We start from the raw sequence: 16,555 nt of genomic DNA, 5'->3' as shown, positions 1-16,555 counted from the left end.
CCTCACAGGGCCCGCAGCCCGGCAGCCATCTTCCGATCACATGACCCGTTCAGGCGGTGACCCCTGACCCGGAAATGGTGCCGGGTTAGGGTGTTCTGTTTACGGCTGTCAGTGTAACCCCTCCAGACGTTATTGAAAGCCGCGGCGGCGCCTCGCAGGCAGGAGCGGAAGCGAATCACCGTTTTTAAAAATAGAAATGAAGCCGCGGGGCCTCTTGGGAGTTGTAGTTCTCGCCCGCCGCAGGCGGCGGTGCTACTTTACGGCAAGGCGTAAAAATAGGTAAACGGCGCCCTTTGCCTCTCTGGTCACGACAGTGTGCGCCGCGGCGGCGTGGAATTCGGCTGGGAGGAGGGAAGGCGAAGTATTGGAGGGAATCGTGGCGCCCTGGTTCTAGGATCCCTCAGGGGAGCGGAGCCCCGGGCATTAGGCTGAGGGGAGAGGGGGATCCCCTGCCATTGGGCAGGGAGGGGCCCAGGGAGGAGGGGGAGCCCTACCATTGGGCGGGGGGGGGGCTTGTCATTGGGCTGAGGAGGGGGCCAGGGAGGAGGGGAGCCCTGCCATTGGGCTTAGGGGGGCAGGGGGGCTTGTCATTGGGCTGAGGAGGGGGCCAGGGAGGAGGGGAGCCCTGCCATTGGGCTGAGGGGGGCAGGGGGGCTTGTCATTGGGCTGAGGGGAGGAGGGTTCAGGAGGTTGAGTCTAGTGGGGAAAGGACATGGGTGATGGGGTAAATACTGCATTGTTATTGGGGAAGGGACTAGAAATCTCTTCTAGCTCAGATATACCTCCTGAGTTAGCATCTGCTTTAACTTCTAAAAACATGTGAGGTGGAATTTACAGTGAGCTGCCAGCAGACATCAGTGGGGAAGCTTGAGGGTCTCTAACTACTGCCCCATCAAAATCATGCCGGGGGTACTTTAGAGTGGTTGCTCACCGTGTGAGATCGCCTCCTGGAGGTGGAATCCTTAAGCCAAGACTTTTACTGATACCTGTTGGTGTCTGATTGCGGGAAAGTGGCAGCAGCCTGAGGAAAGGGCAACATGTCTTGGCAAGTTGGGAGCTGCCCTCAGCTCTCAGAATGAACTTTCAGGCCAGGCTTTTTGCCCGCTGTGGGGTCAGGTTGCTGTCTCAGTCCTGGAGTCTCTTCTCCCAGGCTACAGAGGATATGACATTCCGAAAGATTCAGAAGGTCCTCTGTGTGGCAGAGAAAAATGATGCTGCCAGAGGAATTGCAGATATTCTCTCCAATAGCAGAATGAGGCGGGTAAGAGAGTAAAACCAACGGTTTCTTTTTGGGTCACTTTCTAGTTGTGCTTTGTTTCTCCAGCTACATAAACAACTGGTTAGGGGTACTTGCCAGTCATTCAGTTGTTTCTGGGTTAATTCATTTGGTCTTAAAATAGATATAACATAGTGGGGCTGCCCTAGAGAGTCTAAATACCACTACTGAGACTGTTTAAAGCTGATGTTATTTTTCTGTGATCATATTAAAATGCAAGGCTTGCATTGTCTCCTTGAGCTCCCATTAGAGCCAGGAAATGTGCAAGCTGCATCCTCATTTTAGTGCCAATTTAAATCAGTCCCGACCTGCAGGGTCGTTGTTAGAACCGTGGGCCACTCTGCAGAGCTCTACCAGTGCACTTCAATCCTTCCATGCAACAGCTTGTGCTATTCCAGTCTCTGGCCTTTCCCAAACAGATTCCTACTGAAGATGAACTGTGCCAGGTTAGGTGAGATGGACAAATGCATATCGGACAAGATGAGGCTGACAGCACCAGACTCATTTCCCCTTGTGACTGAAGCAATGTTGAAATCCTGTTCTTTAGTCCTAATCTTTGTTTCCAGACGCACAGAAATATGGACTGTGTCTTGTCTGTTCTAGTGAGGTGCTGCCTTGGTGAATTTTCAGCTGTCGTTCCTAACTTGCAATCTGTTGTATATGTGAGAAATATTAGCACTTGAAACAGCCATGCGCATCTCCTGCCATGTAATGCAATTGGTTTAGAGGTCAAAAAATGCTGCTTCTTGCAGTGCTGTTATTGCTCGTCAAATTCCAGTGGCTTAAATTTTTAACACGGTGAATATGATTTAGTGGTTCGAGCAGAGAACTCAATGTACTGTTCCTGTTCTGCCATTCATGTAAGGCAACACCTCCCTTTTCCCCCTTCCTGGGCGAGCTATACCCTTCTATACCAATATTCCAGTCATGCATATTATCTACCTCTGTGATGCCAACTATGTCATCGTTGTGTTTATTAACTCGCATTTCAAGTTCTTCCTGCTTATTCCCCATACTTCTCACATTAGCATACAGATCTCTACGGGCATGGCTACACTGGAAACTTCAAAGCGCTGTCGCGGGAACGCTCCCGTGGCAGCGCTTTGAAGTGCGAGTGTGGAGAGCTCTCCCAGCGCTCCTGGTAATCCACCTCCATGCGCTCCCAGTGCTCGGAACCTGTTTACAGTAGCGCTTTAAAGCGCTCAGACTTGCTGCACTCCGGGGTGATTTTTCACCCCCCTGAGTCAGCAAGTTAGAGCGCTATAAAATGTAAGTGTAGACAAGCCCTAAGATTCTGATTTGATTTCCCCTGTATGTTCTCTCTTATCTCCCCCTTATCCCTGCTATAACAGCCCATGCTCCCGCCAGATCTGACCCTTTTCCCAGGTCTCCATGTTTTTGACTTACCTGTGGGCTTTTGTCATCTGCCCCTGTCAAACTTAGTTTAAAGCCCTCCTCACTAGGTTAGCCAGTCTGTATCCAAATATGCTCTTCCCCTTCCTGGATAGATGGACCCCATCTCTGCTTAGCAGCCCTTCTTCCCGGAACAGCATCCCGTGGTCAAGGAAGCCATGTTATGTGACAATGGTCAATTCATGTAACCTCTCAGTACCTCAATCTACCCTTATGTAAAATAGCCATAATATCCTTATGGCAGGGTGCTGGGAGGCTTAATGTTTATAAAAGTGCAGGTAGATCCTAGGTTGAAAGATATGATAGAAGTAAAAAAAAATAATGAATTGATGGTCTGAATTAATCTAGATAACAACACGCTTCCAAAAGAAGATAATGTGAAATGTTTGGGCCCAATCTAGAAACCTCTACAAACCTTGATAAGTGGAAGATACACTCGGAACAGTGTGTGCTGAATTACGTGTTGTTTTTGTAAGCTGACAGTTGTTCATTGGGAACTTGGAATATTTTTCAGTCTTCAACATGTCTCTCAGGGGTGTTGTACAGTGCTCTGACACTGTAAAGCACCAGTAAGTGTCAAATGTTTCTATAGATGGCCAGTATCATTTCCATTCAGCCTGCCTTTCCTCTAGATCTTATTTAATTTAATCTGAAAAATTATTGGACACCTGAACACCAGCAGCCTGTTTTTCATTTGTCACATATTTACATGGTTTCTGCTATAGCTGTTGTTTGTGTATATTGATTTGGAGTGTTTTGTTTTGTTTTTGTGGGGGAGCAATTTTTTAAACATCTTTTCCATTTTTTGTCTAGAGAGAAGGGTTTTCCAAATTCAACAAGATCTATGAATATGACTATCATATGTTTGGCCAGGTAGGGTTCCATTTTTTTTCATCACGCTTTATAACCATTCTGGTTCAGGGAAACACAAAATGCTGATAGATCATCTAACAAAAACATTAACTACGATGGTACAGAATTATGTATTCAATAATGGAGATATCTGTGCAAGGAATGTGTGTATGAAGAATGGCCAAATTATTGTGAAATTGAGATCTCACGTTTTCATTTGAACACATCGGGGAAATGTCTTTTCCACTGTTAGTGTTGTGCTGTCTTTATCTCCTACAGATACAGTATGGTTCAGTGGTCAAGGGCCAGGTCTAAGAGTCAAGAGATCTGACTTCTACGTCTGGCTCTGCCACTGACCTCCAGTGTGGCCTGAAGTCACTTTACCTCTCTCTGCACTCGTTTTCCCATCTGTAAAATAGCATTGTGAGATCCATCAATGAAAAGCTCTCCATATATGCTAAGCATTATTAAGTCAAGGAGGCATTTTCCATCTGATCACTCATATATTCAGAATTCCCAGATTATATACAATAACGTGTGTACAATGCTCAGCTATGGCTGGAAGGGAGAACTATTACTATGTCAGTAGAAGCAAGGCAGATATCATTGACTAGAAACTGATGTGTCTGATCCATCAAATGAGAGCCTTGTGTCTGGCGCTCGTGGACACAAATGTAACCTGGCTTTAGCAAAACAGAAGCAACTATTAGAAACTAATTGTCTGAATCCATTTCCTGCAGAATGTTACTGTGGCGATGACCTCTGTTTCGGGACATTTGCTGGCTCATGACTTTAAGATGCCATTTCGCAAATGGTTAGTACCACTGATCTGAGAGAGCTGGTGACATGCTGCTTGGCATCTTTTTTTTTTTTTTATGCTGACATGTGCAGCGCAATGAGCCTTTTAAGGTCAGCCTGTGAAATGTAATTTATGACAATTAATGAACTGGCTAATGTGTATGTGTACCAGTGTCCTCATCTAAGACAAGGACAGTATGTAACCACCATTCTGGCACTTCATCAGTACACCAGTAAAAGATAGAAAGCACCAGGTAATCACTTGTGAATGTTTTGATTTCTTTTGTACATTAAGTCCTGCTGTTTATCATCTCTTCCCCAGGTATAGCTGCAACCCACTTGTACTCTTTGAAGCTGAAATTGAGAAATACTGCCCTGAAAACTTTGTGGATATTAAGGTATGTGCTTTTAAAAGGCTACGTGATACTCAAATATTAGTGACAGGTTCCACAAATATTGGTGCAGACAGAGAGAGGACTGGACCTCTGGCCATAACCTTTAGCTCTCTGGGACTGTAGCCAACATAAATATTTTCTCTCTCGTTCTTCAGACTATACATGCTGTCTGCCTTTGAACTTAGTTTCCTAGCCTATGCACAATTAGGCAGTCAGGTCAAAGGACTGATTTATTTGAAGTAGAATCCCCTCTATTGGAATCAAAGTATTAATGGCCCCAGTTCCATCTAGATTACATCGGAAAGTCCTGTGTTTAATAAAACATATTAAGGGACATGATCCAAATTTAGATAATGACTATTTTTGTATAAAATGGATGCAGATAAGTGAGTATTTACTATAGTCATCAAAACCTGTTAGCTCACTGACTAGCCTCGTGAGATACACATCTTGTTCTCATAAATGGCCACGTGGCACTGCTCTCATACAGCGTTACGCCAGCATCCCTTTGCAACCAGGAAATTTAGTACAATGCCTGAACACTCCCCTAATTAGCTTAGGGAAAATCAATGAGGTTCTACTCTCTCTGGTGTGTTTTGTATGAATAAAATTCTATTTTAGTTAAAAATGTGCAGAGCAGCCAATGCAGTTAATTTCAGATACATGCACAAGAGAGAGGAAAAAGTACACACATGGTGGTCTCGTGCACATACATCTCTGCAGTCAGTAAGGCTAGAATAATGGGATATGTTGCATGCAATAGAATGGAAAATCAGAACAATTCACTATAATAAATTTGTCGCTATGGATACGTGTTCCGTTTCAAGATCAAGTTAGACTGTTGACGTTGCTGTTGGTGATTCACTCCTGGACTAAATTAGATGGCATGATAAGTGACTTGCTGTGTCTCATGCTGTGCTATTCTCTCATCTCAGAAAACCCTAGAACGAGAAGCCCGGCAGTGCCAGGCTCTGGTGATCTGGACCGACTGCGATCGAGAAGGAGAGAACATTGGTTTTGAGATAATCCACGTTTGCAAAGCTGGTGGGTGGAGGTCTTACTGTTTCATTCTTTGAAATGCTGACTAAAAAGATAATCTTGTTCAGCAATGTAACCCCAAAGGCTGCTGCTGAATGTTTGCAGTAGATCCAAGTAGAATGCACTGGCTGTGGTGTTGACTGTACCAGGGACGTGTTAATGTAACACGTCACCAGCAACGGGGCTACATTTCCAGTCCATTGATTTCAACGGAGTCTTGGTGGGTGGAGGCAGCACAGCTGGTATGGACAGGGTTAACATTTAGTGAGGGGTTTTTTGTCCAACACATTTATTGCTGCCAAAGCCAAAATATACAGTTTAAGTTGGACAGAACTTGCAGTCAAGGTATAAAAGCTCGTCTTGGCTGTCTGGTAATGTTGGGTATCAGAAGTGAACGTAGAATTTTCTCAGCTGTATTGTAAACCCATCTTTCTACCCATACAGTGAAATTTCATCTAGGCTTGCTTAATTGTCACTGGGCCAGTTCACTTCCCAGATAATGTAAAGAGATGAGATGGGGACTGTGAATGTAGTCACATTAAGATGACCAAGCAGGAGTAACTTAGGTTTCTACTCTCTCCAAAGTAACTGAGCTTTTTCCTCTGTCCCTCTCTCCCACTGCTAGAGGCCTTGTCAGCACTTTTCCATTTATGTTATGATAACTCTAGGCCAGTTTTGGGAGCTGCACTTGGGAGTGCAGAAGGGTGTCATTGGAAACCATCACCTGGATCCTTTTGACTGCAAAGATATAAAAATGGCCCCCACTTACTAGATGTGGGTCTTTTGTTTTTGTTTTTAAACTAGATTTACAAGAGTGAAATCCGTGAAACTAACTAGGACATTATAAAGCTTCAGTGGTCTAAAAAGGACTTTATTTTTGGACTCCAGATCAGCCTATATATGTCGTCTACCTTGAATGGGGTTACTTTGAAAGCTTAAACTGGTTCTGGTTCTACTACCGATAGTTTTAAAGGAAATCACTGAGTGTTCAGTCTCTGCCATTGGGTTGAAAATCATGTTTGATCCCTCTTTCTGATTGACAGTGAAGCCAAGCCTTCAGGTGTTCCGAGCCCGCTTTTCCGAGATCACTCCTCGTGCCGTAAGAGCAGCCTGTGAGAACCTCGTCCAACCCAATCAGAACATTAGTGATGCTGTGGATGTCAGACAGGAGCTGGACCTTAGGATAGGTATGAAGCTAGGGTGGGCAGTAGCTAAGTTTTTGATGCTCTGTAAATCTCTCCTTAAAGGGATTCTGTAAAATTGCCCTGGCAGGTAATTGATGTTCGGGAGCTTTCATTGCTTTGCTATCAATATACAGCTCACAAAGTGGAGGGGTTAAAGTATCTCAACTCCTTTAGGCTATTGTGTTAGTTCCAGGATAAAGAGCTCTCGTTGTTTATTCTTCCAAAGCACAGCAGGTGATAGTGGTTCAAAGTCATCTATTTGCACATCCCCGTGACATGAGACAGAAATGCAAAAATTGATTTCTGGGGCAGGAGATTTAGCTCTGAGACCAATAGATCATGCTGTCACTCAGTTGTTTCCAATAAAATAGTTGCTCTTTGAAGGAGCTGTTAGGTTCTTAACTATTTCTGTGACACTTGCTTGGCCTCTGCATTTCATGTCAGTTGAGTAACCGAAACCAACCTTGCAGGTAGTGTGATTACTTTTTAAAATGATTATCCCAACTTTAAAATCCCTTTTTGTTTTCTTCCAGGTGCCGCCTTCACCAGATTCCAGACCCTGAGGCTCCAGAAGCTCTTCCCCAACGTTCTAGCCGAGCAGTTGATCAGCTATGGTAGCTGTCAGTTCCCAACTCTGGGATTTGTGGTAGAAAGGTTTAAAGCCATCCAGGCCTTTGTTCCTGAGGCCTTCTATAAAATTAAAGGTATGTTCTGGGACATTAGTGCAGTGCTCTCAGGGTTCAGTGCTTTTGAAAAGGAAACGAAGCACGGCTTGACTGAAAAATACAAATGAGGGAGATGCTTCTGTGTAATGCACAAACATTGCTACAGACGTGCCATTTTCCCCTTCCTTTGCCATGGTCATTCAGCACAGTTGGGAAGGTTTCCCAAAAGTATGCGAGCTTTCTATGGCCCCCTTTTCCGTCCCTGTCTAGCCAGTGCAGTCTTGCTTTGTACCACCTCTCTGATGTGGTGACCTCCTTTTCAATGCAGTGACCCATGAACATGAGGACGGCATGGTAGACTTCAACTGGAAGAGGAACCGACTCTTTAACCACACAGCATGCCTTGTCCTGTACCACATGTGTATGGAGGTAGGAAACCTTGTCAACCCTTTCTGCCTTTTACCTTCTGGTTGGCAGAAGCATTAGACAGCAGCTGCCGCCTCGTGGGCACCTTTAAACAGCACTCCATTTAGACACTTCCGTTTGATTTTCCTTTCTGCGTGCTCTGTGCTTAGGATCCGACGGCAACTGTTGCCGAGATTGGGAGCAAACCGAAGAGCAAGTGGAGGCCCCCAGCACTAGACACTGTGGTATGTTTGATATGATGATGCTAAAAAATTTTTCTTTTTTTTTAAAGGAGCATTGAATACGAGTTTTAGTGACTGGCCAGGTTTGTGTGGTGAATATTCCCGTTCTTCTTTGTCTCTTTATGACACAGGAACTTGAGAAGCTGGCTTCCCGCAAGCTGAAAATAAATGCCAAAGAAACCATGAAAATAGCAGAAAAGCTCTACACTCAAGGGTAAGAATTCCAGACCTGGATGTGCTGGAATTAAATACCTGTTACAAAACAGCAGACCCTTCATCGGAAATGGGAAGAACCCACCAGAGGAACGGTGACTGGTCAGCATCCAGTGTGGTTGATTTGTTTTTCTTTTTGTCTCTAAGGTACATAAGCTATCCCCGAACTGAGACCAACATTTTCCCCAAAGACCTAAACCTCTCTTCTTTGGTACAACAGCAGACCGAAGACCCCAACTGGGGAGCCTTTGCGCAGGGGATTCTAGACCGGGGTGGGCCAACCCCTCGGAATGGGACCAAATCCGATCAGGCTCACCCTCCCATTCACCCCACTAAATATGCATGTAACCTGCAGGTGAGTCTAACACAGAGTGGATTTCTGCTATTGACAGTGCACCTTACCAGTGACTGGGTAACATGGTGATTCTAGCAGACAGGGGCTTGCTGTGCAATTATTAGCAAATGGAATTACTTTCCATAGCTTCAGAAGCGGGTTTCGCTCCTGAAAGATCCTTTCTAAAATATGCTACCCTGATAATAAATGTTTCTGCACAGAAAACTGGCTGAAAAATACTAGGTGCTATAGAAAATCTAAGCTGGAAATATGCACCTCTTACCCACTTCCAAGTTTTGACTTTTGAAGTCCACATCAGATTTTCAGTGGAGGTTCTCTTTGCTTATCCTAAAGCTGTTCACTGCCCCTAGTTACATTTCCTCATGAGTCCCAATACAAAGGAGATGCTGCTTTCAGTGCATACAGGACCTTTTCCTTATAGACACTTGTTTTAAAACATAGGGACCTAAACCGCTTGACAGCCTGAAGCAAGTGGTGTTTTAAAGTCCTGCTTTGTGACTGAGGGGGGAGTAATTATTATAAGAAGTCCTTTTCATGCAAAGATCTTAGTGTTTAACAGAGGTGTACAGGTACCTATTAGATGTATTTTAAAGCACAGAGGCTAAATGACTTACCTAACAAGGTCAGTGGTATAGCTAGGAATAGAACCTAGGTCTCTTGACTCTTTAATCTCTTGCTCTGATCTGCACTTCTACTGGATTCCTTTTAATGTCTTCACTTCTGGTCCCAAGGTTCTTGCGTTCTGAAAGAGGGCTCTTAAACCTATACTTGTATGAGTGGGGTGTCCTTTACTTGGAGGAGACTCCTGACCCTCTTCTCTTTATTTGTTCTTAGGGGAATGAACAACGACTGTATGAATTCATTGTGCGTCACTTTTTGGCTTGCTGCTCCCAGGATGCCAAGGGACAAGAAACAACTGTGGAGATTGACATTGCTAATGAGCGATTTGTTGCTCATGGGCTCATGATCCTGGCCAGAAACTATCTGGACGTCTATCCTTATGAGAAGTGGAGTGACAAGGTAACCGTCTCGCTCAAAGCGTATGTGAGATGGTAAATTGGGGAGGGATCATTACAAGATGCAACTGGGCTTAATGTTACTCAGCAGTTAAAATTGCCTAGGCTCTATGCGGATGTGTAAACACTTAAGGGCCAAATTCTGCTGTCAGATGTACCTGCAGGACTTCCATTGAGAACTCCCTTGTTTCAGTTGTTCTACCCCGAGGTTCATCTCTCACCTGAAGACCTCTGCAGCTCATTTTGGCGGTTTTGAGTGCTCACTTCCCTTCCCCCTCCCCCATTTTACCTCCTGAGGAAGGGACATGGCACTGGCCTGCATGAGGACCTGATTCTTTTTTTGCAAAGTTGCTGGTGCTGTCCCTTAACTTGCCAAAAGGGGTCACTGTTGAACAATGCTGGGCCCATTTTTTCTTCCCCGATATTGAGCATGCTACATGTTAAACCCCAGGGAATGAGACACGAGTCTCCTGCAGCACCCCTAGACCCACGCCTGCTTTGGGTTTTTAAATTCGATCTTAAACAAACGTTGCAGAAGGTTGTTTCATTGGAGTTTGTACTTCTCTCCCTCCTTCAGGTTCTCCCAGTGTACGAGAGGGGGTCTCGCTTTCAGCCCACCACAGTGGAGATGGTGGATGGGGAGACCAGTCCACCCCAGCTCCTCACCGAAGCCGATCTCATTTCACTCATGGAGAAACATGGCATCGGTCAGTATCCGCAGCATATGGAACCGTGTGACCGTGACCTCATGCTGTCTAGCAGAATGGAGTTTGTATACCTCTCCTCCTTTCGCAGTAGCTGTAATGGTCTCTCTCTTCCACCAGGTGGAGAATTCTCTAAATACAGCTGACACAAGATAAAAGCAGTTGTGTGGACACTTGCATTCCCAAAGTAACTTACGGAGTAACGGAAGGGAGGGAGGAGCTACAGGCCGAGTCTGTATAGGACTCTGCAGATTGCAGTTTAGCTCACTGGAGATACAGCTTTACTTCCCATCTGAATCTATTTAGGGCCCAGTTGTGGCCTCCGAGGCTCCCTTACAATTGGCATTGGAGTATGAGGGCAGCATAGGCCTGTACTTGCCCATTGTGATAAATTTGTGCCTGTATTTAGCATCCCAGGTCTCTGCATTAGTAAATACCAGTTTGTAGAGCCCTGATGGGTTCGTCATGCCAGCTATTAAATGACTGCACGACCGCTTTCAGGGACTGATGCCACTCACGCTGAGCACATCGAGACCATCAAGTCACGGATGTACGTGGGGCTTACTCCAGATCAGAGGTTCCTTCCGGGGCACCTGGGCATGGGGCTGGTAGAAGGTAAGGACGATGATTGTAATTAGACGTGAAAATGCCTTCGCTATCCCTTCCTTTCGCTTAAAGCAAGGTATCGTTCCTCAGGCTACGATTCTATGGGCTACGAGATGTCAAAACCTGACCTTCGCGCTGAACTGGAGGCTGATCTGAAGCTGATTTGCGAGGGGAGGAAGGACAAATTTGTGGTGCTGAGGCAGCAGATCGAGAAGTACCAGAAAGTCTTCACCGAAGCCGTGGCCAAAGCCAACAAGTGAGTATCAGTAAAAACCCCGCTTCGCCTCTGCGGTCGCCCAGAAGAGCAGCAAGGAAAGTGGAGGACTTAGCTTCATGTCTGGGGCTCTGATCACGTCAGAGCTTATTTCCGTGACATGTGTATCGGCATTTCCAAGAGGAGGCGTGAAGTCTGAGTGCTGATGCTGTGTAACAACCCTTCGTTTCCATCTAATGGGCAGCTTCAGAGCTGGTGTCAGAAGGTGGCAGTCTGTGCTGACCTCTGGAGTTGCACCCACACCACGACTGAAATGGACGCTTTTTTTTTTTCCTCATGACATTCCTAAACGGACTTATTGTGAAGTTCGTTGGAGCCCAGCTGTGGGAGCAGCTACTCACCCACTATCTCCGTCGTACGGAGAATGAGAGCCAATGTAAATGCTCATGGCAGAGGAAACCAATGCGACTGTGTGTGTTTCTTTCCAGGTTGGATCAGGCTTTGTCTCAGTATTTCGGAGAAGTAACGGCACTTGCGCAGCAAGAGGAGATCTACCCAGCCATGCCCGTCTCCATTCGGAAATGTCCACAGTGCAACAGTGACATGGTCCTGAAGAGCAAGAAGAACGGCGGGTCAGTGATCTCTGTTAAGCAGATGACAGCTCAGTGTGTTAACGTTGTGTGGCTCCCTTGTAGCTCAGCATAGAGCACTCTCCCAGCCCTTCTCCCCCTCACGAGGCATCTAAGCTACAATGACCAGGTGTGTGGTTATGCCACCAGGCCCCTGGGCATCAGGCCAAAGTTCAGCTGCAAGAGCAGTGCATACCCAGTCGAGCTGCGATTCTGGAAGCACATGATCGCTTTTATAAAACTCGTCTTTAACAGTGGGCTGCTGATCCCTGTCCCATAAGCTTTGCAGCTGCAGGTGGAGTGGCTGATGAGTTCTCTTGATTATTCCTCTTCCTCATACTAGCCCTTTACTCCCCTCCACAGGTTTTATCTCGGCTGCGTGAGCTATCCTACCTGTAAAGCGGCTGTGTGGTTTCCTGACTCTGTGCTGGAAGTCAGCAAGGATGACAGTGTCTGTGCCGTGTGTAAACCCCATCCGGTTCATAGGTGAGTAGCGTTAGTTACATACAGAAACACACAACTGCCCCGCAGAATATACTGGTCAGCTGCAGTGGCCTGCTCTACTCTGTAGGAAGCAGTGTCCAGTTTTTGAGCTGGGCTTGGATTGCTACAGAGACAGCACATCCAGTCCCAGGACAGTCTGATGCTTTATCTGGCTATGGCCGCTTTAAAAGCAACACTGACAAGCATCCAACGAAGTGCAGTCCATTCCTCCTAGACTGGATGAATGATGGGTGTAGCACAAGGCCAGGAGGGCAGGTAGAATAAGCATGGTGATCCTCACGGTTCCAGCAAAGACGTAGAGGTCCCAAGAGGGGGAGAACTCTGATCTGAGATACGGATTCTAATTTTTCATTTAGGCTGAAATTTAAGTTCAAGCGAGGTAGCGTCCCACCCCTGCTGCCCCTGGAATTTGTTGGCTGTATTGGAGGTTGCGATGAGATGTTGAGAGAGATCTTGGACCTGAAATATTTACAAGGACCATCCAGACCGGTACAGTCAGTCAACCTGCCAGCTAACTACCTACAAGCCAACCAGTCCCTTAACCGCATGGCCAGCTATGAGAATGGCCACGTGAGACCTACCACAAACCCTGGTGCAGCAAGAGCACCTCGAGCAGCTCGTCATCCAGCTCCTGCCGCTGCTGCCGAGAACAATGCCGTGGTGTGCAACTGTCGGGAGGAGGCAGCATTGCTCACGGTGCGTAAAGAAGGGCCCAACCAGGGCAGGCAGTTCTATAAATGCAGTGCCGGCAGCTGCAACTTCTTCCTCTGGGCCGATCAACAATCGGATGATGGAAACAGCGTAACCCACAGGAGCTTTTCTGCACCCCCGGATTCCTTGGGTGAAAGGCCTCCAGGAAGCTTCAGGAGCCTTGGAGGAGGAGGAGGTCTGGGTCGCTATGGAAGCAACGGTTTCGACTCGGGCGGAGGGGGCGGTGGCGTGATGTGTAAGTGCGATCAGCCGGCCATCACACGCACCGTCCAGAAGGAGGGACCCAACAAAGGGCGTCAGTTCCACACCTGCCCGAAGCCGAGAGAGCAGCAGTGCGGCTTCTTCCAGTGGGTGGATGAAAACGTGGCCCCAGGTGAGGCTGGGCTTGTGCTCGGAGTTGGGGTTTGGGTGGGATGTAATGGCGGGGGGCTGTGTTTTCAAGCTGAACTGACGGGAGAGACTGGGCACCATCTTAAAACACTTAAGATAAAAATAGGAAAAGGATTGGAGAGCTATAGAACTTGGCAGAGGGACTCGGGCTGCTGTAAGATAACTCGGTTGAAATGCATTAGATATGCCCTTTAAAGAATGGTCAGTTTATTCTAAAAATCTTACCTGGTTCTTTGTAACAATAAGGAAACTCAGAAATCTGGCTTAAATTGCTGTCCCTTCGACTGAGCTAAAGCAGGGCATATAACAGGTACACAGGGGCCCTGATCCAATTTAGGTCTGAGTGGATTTATTCAGGTAATGGGACATCTCACGGCTGGCTGTGGTAAGCGGAGTGGATATTCATTTCAAAGGCACAGTTCAATGCACAGAGCTCTTAACCTTTCCTAACCTAAACTTCATCGGCTAGGGAACGTCCCGCCAACTGGAAATATCTGTTTTCAAAAAAGCTGTTGGTGAGTGGATGAGAGATTGAAAAGGGGAGTGGGCAACAATTTGGTGCTTCTATGCCCTCTGCTGGCACTGGAGCTGCATTTCATCCCACCAACTGAGCTGCTGCCTCTGTTTAAGCTCCATTAAAAGTGGATCATCCTCCCTCTTGTATTTCTTCTTAATGGGAAGAGCTAGAACTGCCAGGTGGGGCAGCATCAAACCTTCCTCAGAGGGACAACAGGTGGAATCAAATGTTAAAGGGACACGGCTGTTTTTAAAAACTTTAAATCCTATCTGGAATCCTTATTCCTTTATTTATTTATTTATTTTTAAAAAGGTTTTTTTTCCTGCTCCCTTTTATTTCTAATGGTCTCTTCAGCAACAGAGAAACTGACCATATGGGGGGAAACAGTGAAAGTGACTATTCCTGGTGTGCTGGCAAATTACAAAGTAGAAGGTGCTGAAAAAAGATGGCTGTACAGCTCCTTTCACTTATAGTAGGTACAGAAAGTTTTTTTTTAAAGGGACTCGAGTTTTTAAATGTGACCCTTAAAAAAAAAATGGAACAATCAGGATATTTTTAGAAAACTTGGTGGGAGGAAGGGGGGGGGGGGGAAATTAGCTAAAGTCAAGTCTACACTCTACTATTTTTGCTGTTTTCAGTTTGGACTTTTGTATAGTTTAAACTGACAACTGGGATAAGCGTCTCATTTTGATCTCGTGCACTAGCCCAGAGCTGCATGATGCTGCCCAAGAACATATAAATCCAAACAAGACAGAAGCATCTTTAGTTTCTTGAACACTTTGAAGAGTGGGATTAATAAATGGACCCAAACTCCCTGGCCATGTCCCCTCATCACTCGTCCCCTATTCCTGTGGCTCACATGGTGTTAAACTGCTTAGAACCAACTTTCTCTCTCTCTCTCTCTGCAGGAGCCTTCTCTTCAAACCAATTCAGGAGCGATGGGCACTCAAGAGGGTCTGGTAGCAAAGCTAAAAGACCAAGTACTTTCTCTTCTGAGAAAGGACCTACTGCCAAGAGACAACGAACCTGTGGCATTTGCCACCAGCTTGGTCACACCAGGAAGACATGTCCTCAGGACCACTGAGGAAGGACAGTAGATGGGATGCTCTTGTAGGAAACATTAAAAAAAGCCAGAGTCCTGAACTGCTCCAGGAGTGGCTGGCTGTAGAGATGCAGTGGATTTTAAAAGCAGAATGTGTCTGGGGCTTGTGTTCAAACTACTTCCTGGAAATAGTGGCTAAAGTACATCTTCTCTTGGTGGTGACCAGCACACTCAACTACGCCTTGGAAAGTTTCATTCTGACTTATTCAGACACTAGGCTATCTTCTAAAGGAGGCTCAACTACTGCTGCCTTCCTTGGTTTATTATTATGCTGGGGGATATTTTGTAAACACAGGCATTGTTTCCAAAACCCCTTCTCAGCTAAAGCTTTGGAGAAAAATACAGATGGTTGTTGGGAAGTGGGACAGGCCCTTCACAGAGCTGCCAACCCCGAATTTCACCACAGCCTCCATTCCCCCAGGCCCTTCTGTCTAGGAAATAGTAGGGGGCCACAAAGAGTAGCACTAAAGGAAATGGAGGAAACCTTTTACCCACACTGCTGGAGCAGCTGGTGTGGGTTGTTTGCAGACCAGGGAGCAGTTAGGGATGATGCTGTCCAGGAAACCATCTGTTGATGGTTGTGAATCAGTTTTTCTGGCTTCTCACAGGGTGGGATTTGATATTTTAAGTTACTCTTCCAGGTTGGGGTTAGTCAGTCAGTCTGTTCCCCAATGCCCCTGGCCCTTGCCTCGAAGGAGAATTAACAGCAGAGAAAGTAAAGCCTCAATCCCTTGCCCTGGAGAGGGAGCTCAGTGCAAGTGCTCAAACAAGAGAACCTGCACTTAGGTTGATATTGAATTTAGAACCCAGCTACTCCTTGGACACTGTGAGCAAGGGAACTTAATGAAGCTGCTAGTTAATGCAAATTATTTGGGGCAGATTGATGTGCCTTTTAATAAAAAGGAGAACTCTATTTTACCTCAGCTGTGTTTTAAATTATGCCCAGGAATGGTGTCACTATCTCTCTCTCATTACCACCTCTGGCCTACATAAGTTGACTGTAGGCTCAGCTGAAAACTCTTTTCCTAAAAGCAGCTGTTTCCACCACACACACACCCCTCTCCCCCTCAGCTATTCACTGGAACAACATGGCCACTTGCTGGGCAGTAAGTCCAGGGAGCTTTATTTAGAAGGGATCTGAAAAAGGAAAAAAGCCCAAACTCATTCCCTGCTGGCTGCTTTCAGTGTGTCTTCCAGGACTTTAGAGCTATGCTCCAGCTCCGCTCCAAAGCCCTGGATTGTCATCCAGTCTAAAGCATTAATGAAATGGCATTTACAAGGGAAGAGGATTCTGAGTCAAACTATTCTGTCTCCAAACTGTTAGAA

The 16,555-nt window shown here is 46.1% G+C and overlaps 1 protein-coding gene across 3 annotated transcripts; it reads left to right on the top strand.

Annotated features, from left to right (window-relative positions):
- Positions 1 to 690: 690 nt before the first annotated feature.
- Positions 691 to 16,142, top strand: TOP3A (DNA topoisomerase III alpha). Of its 3 annotated transcripts, XM_054042771.1 has the most exons (20): positions 691 to 1,261; positions 3,503 to 3,562; positions 4,282 to 4,355; positions 4,662 to 4,737; positions 5,670 to 5,778; positions 6,816 to 6,959; positions 7,490 to 7,660; positions 7,950 to 8,050; positions 8,197 to 8,271; positions 8,400 to 8,482; positions 8,629 to 8,836; positions 9,671 to 9,856; positions 10,430 to 10,559; positions 11,058 to 11,171; positions 11,253 to 11,418; positions 11,865 to 12,008; positions 12,369 to 12,491; positions 12,866 to 13,593; positions 14,482 to 14,603; positions 15,036 to 15,124. In XM_054042771.1, the coding sequence occupies exons 1-19, from the start codon at positions 1,076 to 1,078 to the stop codon at positions 14,598 to 14,600; spliced, it is 2,997 nt and encodes a 998-aa protein (XP_053898746.1). In that variant the 5' UTR covers positions 691 to 1,075; the 3' UTR covers positions 14,601 to 14,603; positions 15,036 to 15,124. The 3 variants fall into 3 exon arrangements, with proteins under 3 accessions (XP_053898746.1, XP_053898745.1, XP_053898747.1); XM_054042770.1 differs by lacking the exon at positions 14,482 to 14,603 and having other exon boundaries at positions 15,036 to 16,142; XM_054042772.1 differs by lacking the exons at positions 4,282 to 4,355; positions 14,482 to 14,603 and having other exon boundaries at positions 1,171 to 1,261; positions 15,036 to 16,142.
- Positions 16,143 to 16,555: the final 413 nt, after the last annotated feature.

The sequence above is a fragment of the Malaclemys terrapin genome, chromosome 10 (genome assembly GCF_027887155.1).
Source record: "Malaclemys terrapin pileata isolate rMalTer1 chromosome 10, rMalTer1.hap1, whole genome shotgun sequence".
Taxonomy (NCBI): Eukaryota; Metazoa; Chordata; order Testudines; family Emydidae; genus Malaclemys; species Malaclemys terrapin.
The sequence above is the reverse complement of the archived record's forward strand: the minus strand, read 5'-3'. Positions and strand labels throughout refer to the sequence as shown.

Coding starts and splice junctions, on each gene's coding strand:
- TOP3A (XM_054042770.1), top strand. CDS start 1,076: ATGAACTTTCAGGCCAGGCTTTTTGCCCGCTGTGGGGTCAGGTTGCTG. Junction 1,262..3,502: donor CCAATAGCAGAATGAGGCGG/GTAAGAGAGTAA, acceptor TTTTTTGTCTAG/AGAGAAGGGTTTTCCAAATT. Junction 8,272..8,399: donor CCCCAGCACTAGACACTGTG/GTATGTTTGATA, acceptor TTTATGACACAG/GAACTTGAGAAGCTGGCTTC.